At 31.8% G+C, this 11,702-nt stretch overlaps 1 protein-coding gene across 1 annotated transcript; it reads left to right on the top strand.

The window, feature by feature from the left end:
- The first annotated feature begins 8,968 nt into the window (after positions 1–8,968).
- LOC122597921 (gibberellin 20 oxidase 1-D-like) lies at positions 8,969–10,475 on the top strand. The gene is made up of 3 exons (XM_043770511.1): positions 8,969–9,522; positions 9,718–10,039; positions 10,206–10,475. The coding sequence occupies exons 1-3, from the start codon at positions 8,969–8,971 to the stop codon at positions 10,473–10,475; spliced, it is 1,146 nt and encodes a 381-aa protein (XP_043626446.1).
- Positions 10,476–11,702: the final 1,227 nt, after the last annotated feature.

Genomic DNA, 11,702 nt, shown 5'->3' with positions numbered 1-11,702 from the left:
ATAAAAGTAAAATTCATAATATGTAGTTATGTACAGCGGAATTTAAACGATAGTATTGGAGGAGTTAAATATTTTTGGGGATTTTAGATTTTCTCTTGTTTGTATCTATGTTTTGTTTCTGAGAGGGTAAAAACACATAAATTTTTTTATTTATCCTTAACTAATATATAATTGCTAAATATGACCCAAAATTTTGGAGGGACCATAACCCCCTTTGGTCCTTCAAATCTTCCGCCAATGCCGGTATTATTAATTCTGCTTATATCTGTAACACCCGTGTTTTAAAAACCTGGATTTACAAAAACTTTGTCTAACCGCATCAAAACAAGCGGAATTGTTAATTAATAAAACTGGTGTTACGAATCCATATCATAGCAACAATAAAGCAAATTCACACATGTCATCAACTACATAAATGACAAATAAGTCAACATATGGTCATGTCTTGTAAAACTCGAGACATTACAATAATCAAAATAAAGGTTCACAAGTGTCGTCTAAATAGGTGAGGTCACTAGCAAGTAGCTAAGCATCTTTAATCGTCTACCTAGCCTCACATGCATCTCACCAATCTTCAACCACTAACCTGGGAAACACAACACATTTCAACGAAACAAGTGTCAGCTAATTAAAGCTGAGTAAGATAACAGGTTAGTTCGACAAAAGTTCACCATTTAAAACATTTCATCAAGTTCATCTCATCATATATAAGGCATGTCGGAATCACAAAAATCTGCATAATAATCAACATAAGGGATATCAAATCCTGTGATGTATATATCAAGCTAAGTCATCATTATCGTCTCAAGCATCGTCTAAAAGGATGTCACATCCTATATTGTGCCTATAACCTGCAATCGTCATAATTGTCTCATTCATCATCATCTCAGTTATCGACATTAACTTTATTACATCATCTAGATACATATCATATAAATACATAGGTTACGCAAATTCATCATTACCTATAGCTAAGCAGTTATAACTACTTAGTCGTCACATATCATTTTTTGACATCATATCATTACATCGTCACATCTTATTTACACATATAGTCAAGTAACTTACGTTATCTGGTCGTCACATTTAAGTAGCTTGCACCACTTAATCGTTATACATCAACTTTATTATGTCATCATCATATCATACTTATACATAAAGTCAAGCAGTTTACACTACTTGATCGTCACAAAGAGTTAAGTAGCTTAGCTACTTAATCGTCACAAGAATAGGGTTGAGTATCCATTCGTCACAGGTTGGTTGATCATACCAGATGGAATACTCAATCGACAAACTCGGGAGATATCATGACTACCCCCTCGTGATCGACTCAGCATATTAGCCCCAAAGGACTAGCATAGGTTAAGGTTAACACTTTTCGTCTTAGTTTATACTCGAGTTCGTCTCAGTTCGTCACAATCATCACTTATCATCACATATCGTCACATATCAACACATGTCATCTCAGATCGACACAACACATTAATCTTTATTACATCTCATATCATTATATCGTCATTAGCTTTATCTCATTAGACACATCATTAATTCGACATTAAGACTATCTCGGTGCATATGATTGATTTGTCATCAACATCATTTGCCATTAAATCCCTATCATGCATCGTGACATATCATTCCTATTCAAGTCTAGTAAACTAGATGTAATAGGCCATTCGACAATAAACAACATCATCAACGACGAAATCAACATGGAGATGATACTACCTAGCAATCAATCAGTCATCGACATAATCAACACATATTCAAGCAATCATTACATTCCATTATTATGATAAGGGTTATTATTTGCTACAAGGCATTCGTCATATTAAACATCATAGCCATTGCATAATCATCATTCATACATTACAACTTTACAACAATACTAAGGGATGGAATACTACTTGCTATTAATTCATATATCATATAGAATCTCATTCTCGTCCCACATAATAAGTATAGTAAAAGTAACCTATTAAAGCACCCATATCGTCCCCCACATGGTTCCCACACCCCTACATATGTATGAGATATCTACATATTCGTCAAAACGATTAATTATCAAATCTCACTTTTATTGTGTTCCCCAGTGTGACAAAGTAAGTTATCTTACCTTATACGGGCTCACAACAACTTCACGTAAGCTTACGGTGCTTGATACGTACTCCCGGGAACCTAGAATGAATGATGAACGGGCTAAGCATTAAACAATGATTTTCAACACAAATAGGCTAGGTGTGTCGCACTAGATGAAGGAACAACAAGAGAAAAGGTAAGGTGTGCCGCACTCCTTAACGCACCCTTCATCGCACCCATCCTCGGTATCAATGAGTGCGCCGCACCTATTGAAAGGTGTGTCGCACCCACTGATGACACAATACCAAACCTCCCCTAAAAACACTAGGTGCGCCACACCCATTAGAGGGGTGCGTCGCACCTCTTGGGCGAACCAACAACCTTTATTTTTCATCCAAACGAAAGCCAAACGAATTCTCACACTATGTCCGACTTTTATACATAAAAATGACATCTTTCATTCCCATTTGACGTTATCAAAACAACAATTGATTCAAGGATGAATTATAAACATTACGGGGACATTTAATCATCCGAAAACATGATTAATCACCAACAAAACTCAATCGAGTTAACCCCAAACCCTATGACCAATTATCAATGGACAAAACCTAATGAAACGAATCATCAATCAAACAAGGAATCATGTTTTACCTGTAGGGAAGATTATAGGACTGAAATCTATGAGGATTCACCACCAGAATTTCTTGAAATCGAATAGGTTATGAAGGAGGCACCTAGGGTTTGAGAGAATATCTTATGATGAGATAAAACTGATTTTAGGGTTTGAGAGAATATCTTATGTTGTAACATCTTTCTCACTTCACCACTTAGACCCGTGAACTTTACATCTTCACATTTAAGGCTCAAACTAGCTAACAGGAATACTTATGAACACATTAAACACATCTTGACCATCTTAAACACATTAACACACATATTTAAGGCATTAAACCTTACACATATAACACATTAATCACACATAAGCATTAAATCATCTAAAGACTTAACCAACACAAAGTGTTGACTTAACGACTCAAGTCAACCGTTAGAGAAAAAATTTGAGATGTTACACTATCCGAAGATCTTTCATTTCCATTTGGCGAGTTGTTTCGGTCCATAGAATAATCATCAAAAACCTGAAACACCTTGAGGTATATCAAATGAGAGATAGTGAGATACAAGTATATTAGCACCAAAAAGAAAACAACATGCATACGATAATATCTTTCATATTCATGCTTCCAAGGACACCAACTAAGTTGGCACTTGGTAGTATTTCCTAATGATGTTCACAAAACTACTTACAAGACCTTCTGTTTGAGCCAGACGACGCTCAAGAGTTGTTGGACCTACGTTTCCCTAATAATTGAGGATTATCAGAATATCAATTTGTATTTCGACAGGGTATATCGCCTTATCATGGTCTCGACAGACATGTATAAACACTTTACCTTTTGACGGCTTTTACATCTTCTTGGCCGGAGGTCCTTATGGAAGCAGTCTCTCTACCTTTGGGTAGAGGTAAGACTGTCTACATCTCACCTCCCCCATACCTCACCTCCCTCATACCCTACTCAGAGATTGGGTACAGTTGTTGTTATCAGAATATTAATTTGTATTTCGTAGATCGATTCAAACATCCGCTCAATGAATAAAAATAGACTACCTCACCACTTAAGCCATGGGTCATATCGACTTATGCAATATGTGATGCGAGAAAGGTTGATAAAAAAAATGTGTGTTTTTTCAGACGCCATCATTATTAAAAGCATATGTGAATCATAACCTTAAGAATATATATACAAATCCTTAAACATTTAAATGTGTTCATCATCATAGATATCACTTCATTGTACCTATGTTTTTTTGTTCCATCACAATCAAGTCATGATTTTTAACATGCATCATATAATATTTGCCAACGACAATATAATTTGTCATATGTGTAATTACTTAATTTAATTAGCGTACAATCATTACAATATAAATTTGTCATTTGTATGCACTCTAGTCTATGAACCTTTTAAAAATACGTAAAATTTTGTTGAATTGTTTGCACTTGCAAATATGAACAAATAGCCTATATTAAAAAGTGTAAAAAAAAAAGTTACAAGCTACACATTTAAAAATCTGAAGAAAATGTTTACACACTAATAAGTGCGTTATTTTTCACGCGTTTTTATATCTAAAGAGGCAACTATATCTATACTATATTATAAAGCAAATCTCCTTTGTTTACATTTTAAGTTTCAACATTTATTTTTTCAAAATGCCCATATATCAATTATATATTTACCTAACACTTTTTCGCTCTCCTCAAATCTCAACCAATCATTTTTTACCTCTCTCCCCATAAATCATTTATTTTTCCAATTTATTCAAAATCTTTTATCTCAAAAACCGTACATCGATAAATTATAAAAATTATATGAGTGTTCTTAAAATTTCATGTTCTTTCATTAGAGATGTCATTCGATATACTTTCGACGAATTTTTAAATCTGAGGGCGGAGCCCATACGGCTAAGGTATTTGGCTATCACACTCTATGACCTATCAATCCCACCATCTCACCGCCGCAACACACGGATACTTGCTCTCATATTTAGAAAATGATAAATAGAGTTAAAAGAATGAACTTATAAAAGGGATAGCCTGTGTGAAAATTGATCAGAAAAAAGACTAATTTTATGGACGATTTGTATATATACGTTTGTTTAATTTGTGAGTATCATGATATTGATACTTGGACTCATGTAAAGTAAGACTTTTTAAGACAAGAAACTCCTAGAATTTTGTCATATGCTAAATTCATAACTAAAGACAACACAACCTTAAAACACTTAACTAATGGTATAGAAAACAAGATGAATCAGGACCAAAATATTATTAAATGCAAACTTTTGCGGAAACGCCAGTTTCGGTATCGAATAAAAGATCTATTACGGTTTGTCCCACACTATAGTTTTATGTAACTTTCTATTTAAAAAGCCAAACCTACATTATCAAATGAAATTGTTCAATGAACCTTGATTAATTATACAAGCTATATTTTACGAGCAAGTGCCATAGTCCATATAGACTTTGATTTATAATACTCAGTATATAATATGTTGGTGCATGTATTTCTGATGTTCGTAATTTTCCGTACAACTTTGTGAATACTAATAAGAGTTAGCAAAAAATGTGTGTGTCACTTCCCCCTCTTTAATAATGTGGAAAGTGGATAAATCTTTGAAGAGAATATATAGTCGATCTACGAGGAATATTGTTTATTCTAGTTTCAATTGCGGTCTTTAGGATCAATCCGGGTTGGGGTTCGATTTGGGTCAGTTATTGACTAAAATCGAAAACCGAACCGTTATAATTCTGTTTTCAAAACTAAAACCATTGGGTTTTGGTTTTTCAATTTCGGTTTTTTTGGTTTGCGTCTATTTCTGTTAAGTTTTTCGGTTTTAGTCGGTTTTTAACCACTTGTGGTTAAGGTCAAATTAAGCTTGAAAAGTTTATAAGTTTATACACCATAATTACACCATAATTAATTTTAACAAGTTTTTAAAACAACATTTGTAATGATAACACTACAACAATGATAACAAATCTATAAAAGTAAATTGTACAAACTTCAAACAAATTTTATATATAACTTTTAATATATTTTAATACAATTATTAAAGCAAATCAATCCTTGTTGTGTAATTTTACTTAAAACATATAAATGATATTATTATATACACCTAAAAATGCAAATATATTAAGAAATTACCAAAAATTAATAATAAAATGATATAAATATAAAATAAAGTAAACAATATATATTTTTGGTCCGGTTCGTTTTATGGTTCGGTTTTTCATTAAAAACCAAAACTAAACTATAACTTTCAGTTTTTAGAATAAGCAAAACCAATGGTTTTTGGCTTTATAGGTTCGAATTTTTTGGTTTTCATGATTTTTTTGGTTTTCGGTTCGGTTTTCTACTCACCCCTAAATCCGGGCTCTATTTCATCTTCATCTAAAGGCATTCGTTTTATTGAATTATACTAGTATATATGGTACCCGCAATACAATACGTCAACGACGGATGGTGTTGGCGGTGATTATTGGTGGTAGTGACGATATTGAGTGGTGTAAGTTGATGTAAATGTAATCGTTGTAAAGATGATGGTGGAAATACTTTAAATATAGAACAATTAATATATACTCGCACGATGTAATGGTGATGATGGTAGAGAGTGGTGATGGTGGTGGTGGCGGCGGCGACCGACTGTGGGTCGGTGAAACCAACTTCAAAAAAACAATTTCCGTTTAACCTACACATGTGTATATGAATTAATTTTATATAGAGTCTTACTTTCACATGTGTAAGTTATGTTCAAGTACAAAAGTAAAACAAAAATTAAAAACTTGTCAAAAATATATTGATTCGCATATCTAATGAAATAGGAAGAAATTTAAAAGTAACCATGCTTTTTTTTATCCTTTCTAACTATGTATAAAAGTTTATTATCTCTTAATAATAATAAAACAACCCTTTAAATATTTTTTTTATTTTAAAAACCATTAGATCAAAAGCAAAATTGAATGATAGCCTTTAGATTGTTTTACATACATCATTTGCCTTTTTTAGATTTTTCATTTATTATTTGCTATATTTACAATTACTATCATTATATTTACTATCACCCTTTATTAATATTGTACTAAATCAACATTTTATATCTCAATCTATAGAATCATAATCTATTACAAATAATTTTTGTTGTCTATGAAAATACCACACAAATATAAATTATTATTATTATTATATATTTTTTTAAATTGAAAAATGTTTAGTTTTAAATTACAATTGAACCTTTTAAAATTATATTTTTGATCACTATGTTTTTTTATGAATTTCTAACTGTATAAATCAATTTTATTAAAATTCACATATCACGAATATCATGAAACTTTAAATATCAATAGATTCAGTTAAAATAATATATAAATACATGATTAATAAACAAACATTTCGTTTTTTAAAAAAAATATGTAATACACACATTGACTTCAAACCTTAATAAATTATATGCGTAAAAATTAAAATTTTACTGCTAAACGTTACAAATAAGAACATATTATTTTTTTCAGGTTAAAAAGTATATTACCTTATCAATCTCAAGGTAAGTGTTAAATTTATCGTTTAATTGTTTTCAGATCCTTTATCGTATACACGAACTTAATAAACATATTTAAATTTGTCGTTCGAAAAAAAATAAACATGTTCAAATTATATAGCTAATTATGGCCGATCAATCCAAAATCTGCATGTGGCAGCTTATATGGGATGTCGCATAGACGATGTTATATGATTTAAACATATTTAGTAAGTTCGTGCATGTAATTAAGGTTCTGGTTGATTCATGCATACAATAACTTTTCGTGCTTAGTTGCTTACATTATGCCGCACTTAACGCTGTTATAGAATCTATACTACTGCATTCTAATTTCTTTAAACTATAATGCGCCTAATATTGTTTTCAAACAAATACATTTCAAAGGTTTTTACAAAAAGAAATCATAAGATTTTATTTCCTAAATATGTATATAATTATTACATAATTTTATAACTAAGTTAGTATTTTGATTTGATTTTGTATAAATATGGAGATATATGTTTTTTTAGAATTGTATTATTACACTAAATAAATATGTTTTATCTATATTAATTTTGCATCGTCATTATTCAAAGACATTACAAACATATCATAAACCATATATAATTAGCATGGTACCCACGTAATGTGACAATGATTGCGATCTGGTGGTGGTGGTGATGTTGGCGGTGTTAAGTGGTATAGGTTGATGTATATGTAATTAATATAAATGTGATAATGAATATATTTTTAGAGATAAGAGCTTAAAATGTAAATTTGTAAAATAAGTGTTTATGGTGTAAATTAGTTCATGATATTTGTATCATTTCCAAACTAACTTTGTAACTTTCATTAAGGGAAGGGAGCAAGAATTTTTATAAAGGTGTAAAAATGTAAAGGTATCAACCATTTTCAAATGATAATTCATCATTTTTCAGTACTTAGTATCTATATATATATATATATATCTTTGTACGATCATTATATAAAAATAGTATCATTCATATCTTACTAGCTATCTATAAAATATTTATAATAATAACATTATCATAGTTGAACATGTCCTCTCTACAACTATTAATTATATTAATTATTTGAAAATCTTAATATTTTTATTTCGTGTATTATGAAAAAAAAATAATCTAGTTTTAATAATAAAAGAAATATATGAGTCAAATTTATTCTTACATTGTTTATTAGTATTATTATTATTTTTTTTTATGAGAGTTTTCATGATGATTTACGTCATGAATCATTTAAGCAAATGTGTAAACTTTAAAGCCAACCAGAAATGCAAAATACAGAAAAAAATTGACCACTCTAATGATACGAGCACTTTTATAAAAAAAAAATAAAAATTAATATATTGAATGAATACAAGTGAATATGATATTTTGATAAAATAAATGAACGGTCAGGATTGATACTCAGGACTAACTTTAGTGAATATGACCCAATAATATATAGTCTACAGTCTATATACATTCCTACCTTTGTCGTATATACAATTCAACAGACGGTCTTTGGCTTTTCCTCTTCCCTCAAATTAATGTGCTTGAAATACTACTTCTTCTTTCATTCTCTTTCTTAACATCTCTTTCCCACACGTATGCATACAAACATGTCTATATTATATAGAGTGAAGTGATAATGAAACCTTACAAGCTCATATTAAGCCTTCTTTTTATCGAAACTTAATTTTAATATATTCACAATTCACAAAAAAAAAAAAAAAAAAGAAGAGCCTCTACCGATGCCTCTTTCTCTTCTTCCTTCACCATCACTTTCGCCTAAAAAAGAAACAAAATTTAGGCAAAACAACCCTTTAATCTTTGATGCATACTCTCTTCAAAACAAAACCAACATTCCCCAACAATTCGTGTGGCCAGAGGACGAAAAGCCGTGTCAGGAACCACCAACGCCGCAACTTCATGTTCCTCCAATTGACCTTAAGGGATTCCTCTTAGGTGAACCACATTCAATGTCCATTACAACCCGGCTCGTTGACTTAGCTTGTCGAAAGCATGGGTTTTTTCAAGTAGTTAACCATGGTATTGATTCAAAATTGATAAATGAAGCCCACAAGATCATGGATCAATTCTTTGGAATGTCACTTTTGGAGAAGCAAAGGGCACAAAGAAAAGTCGGCGAGTCTTGTGGATATGCTAGTAGTTTCACTAATAGATTCTCATCCAAACTTCCATGGAAAGAGACACTTTCATTAAGGTATTCGACAGATCCACAATGTTCAAACTTAGTTCAAGACTACTTCTTGAATGTGATGGGAGAAGATTATAGCCATTTCGGGTAAATAAAAATAAAAAACATACATCTAACTTCTTAACTTATCTTATTTCTGTACGTCTTATTTTATTTCTATACCTCGACTGCTGGTTTTCTTGTATTAGCTAGATGTACTATGCTACCTACTGAAACAAGAAAACCAGCAGTCACTAACTACATTCTTGCACACTGAAATCTCATCTTTACAATCTTGTTTAGGAAAATTTTCCAAGAATATTGTGAAGCTATGAACAAACTCTCTCTTCGTATCATGGAGCTACTAGGAATGAGCCTAGGAATTGGTGAATCACATTTTAGGGATTTCTATGAAGAAAATGATTCGATAATGAGATTAAATTACTACCCGCCATGCAAACAACCCGATCAAACACTTGGTACCGGTCCTCATTGTGATCCAACATCTCTAACCATTCTTCATCAAGATAATGTTGGGGGGCTTGAAGTTTTTGTCGACGAAAAATGGTACTCCATACCTCCATCTTCGGACGCTCTAGTCATCAATATTGGAGATACATTCATGGTAATAAAGTCATGATACTCCCTCTGTCTCATTAAAATTGTTATATACTACTTGATGAAAGTTATATGAACTGCTATGTTTTAGACGTGATTTCATTAATATATATGTACATTATTTAAGTATATCAATATTGATATCATTGTTTTTTTTTCTTTTTCGATCACAGGCATTATCAAATGGATTGTATAAGAGTTGCTTACATAGAGCGGTTGTCAACAGCCATACGCCAAGAAAATCTCTTGCGTTTTTTCTATCTCCTAGAATGGACAAAATCGTCTGCCCACCGAATGCATTACTAAAGGACGCCAATAACACGAGAATATATCCAGATTTTACATGGTCGACTTTCCTAGAGTTCACTCAGAAACATTATCGAGCAGACATGAACACCCTCGAAGCCTTTTCTAATTGGCTTCAGAATGAAAGAAAATCATGAATATGCGTTTATATTGAATACGTATAACGTACGTACTAAGCATCCAGTACTTTCAGTTTTGTGCAAGTTGATAATCTTTTCGATAAGATCGATCATTCGGTTTTCATGCATCAATCAATGTAAAATTAATCAATCAATTATATATTATGTTAGATATAGTTGCACTTAGAAATTTATTCACCTTATATATATATGTATAGACTTATATGGTGTGTATATATATATATATATATAGAGGAGGGGTTATTTGAGAACTACTAAAAAAAAACTCAAGAACTCTTATACACCCTTGGATCAAAGAAAATGGATGGACAAGATTAAAAATAAAAAAACTCCTTTCAACACTAGAGGGGTATTTTCGCCAGCTCCTTTTTTTTCCTCTCTCTTACTTTAATAGAATTCTATCTAATTCACTAAAAATTTTTTATCTCACAAACCGTAAATCGTTAGACGAAAAGAAAAGCAAGGGTAGTCTTAGAATTTCATCCTCTTTCATTAGAGATGCGATTCGATATACTTTTGACGACTTTTTAAATTTCTTTTTTTTTTCCATCACGTTCATCTTACACATGTGTAAGTTGTACTTACCCATGAGCAAGTTGTAATTACCCCTAATACATCCCGCTCTTGGGTTTAGGGTTTGAAGGTCGAGGGTTAGCCGTAACCCTCGGGCTTCAAACCCTAAACCCTAGAGTGTGAACCCTCATCCTTTTTAGGTTTTTAGGGTTTAAAATTTAGGGTTTAGATTTTCCAGGGTTTTTAGAATGTAGCGTCCCTCTCGGATTAGCAATTAAGCTTTAGGGTTTGAAGTTGTAGGGTTAGCCCCTCGGGCTTCAAACCCTAAACCCTATAGCGGGAACCCTCATCCGTTTTAGGTTTTTAGGGTTTAGCATTTAAGGTTTAGATTTTTTAGGGTTTTTAGAAAGTAGCTTCCCCATCGGATTAGAAATTAAGCTTTAGGGTTTAGCATTTAGGGTTTTACAATGCGTCCTCATCATTTTTGAACTTTATAAGTAACTTACCCATGTGTAGGTTGTACTTACCCATGGGCAGGTTATACAACTCACTACTTTCAGGTCTTTCCTACACATGTGTAGGATGAACGTGATGGAAAAAAAAACTAAATTTAAAAAGTCGTCAAAAGTATATCGAATCGCATCTCTAATGAAATAGGACGAAATTTCAAAACTACCCATGCTTTTTTTCCGTCTAACGATGTACGGTTTG

The sequence above is a fragment of the Erigeron canadensis genome, chromosome 4, assembly GCF_010389155.1.
Source record: "Erigeron canadensis isolate Cc75 chromosome 4, C_canadensis_v1, whole genome shotgun sequence".
Classification (NCBI taxonomy): domain Eukaryota; kingdom Viridiplantae; phylum Streptophyta; class Magnoliopsida; order Asterales; family Asteraceae; genus Erigeron; species Erigeron canadensis.
This window is presented reverse-complemented; position numbering and strand designations above follow the sequence as displayed.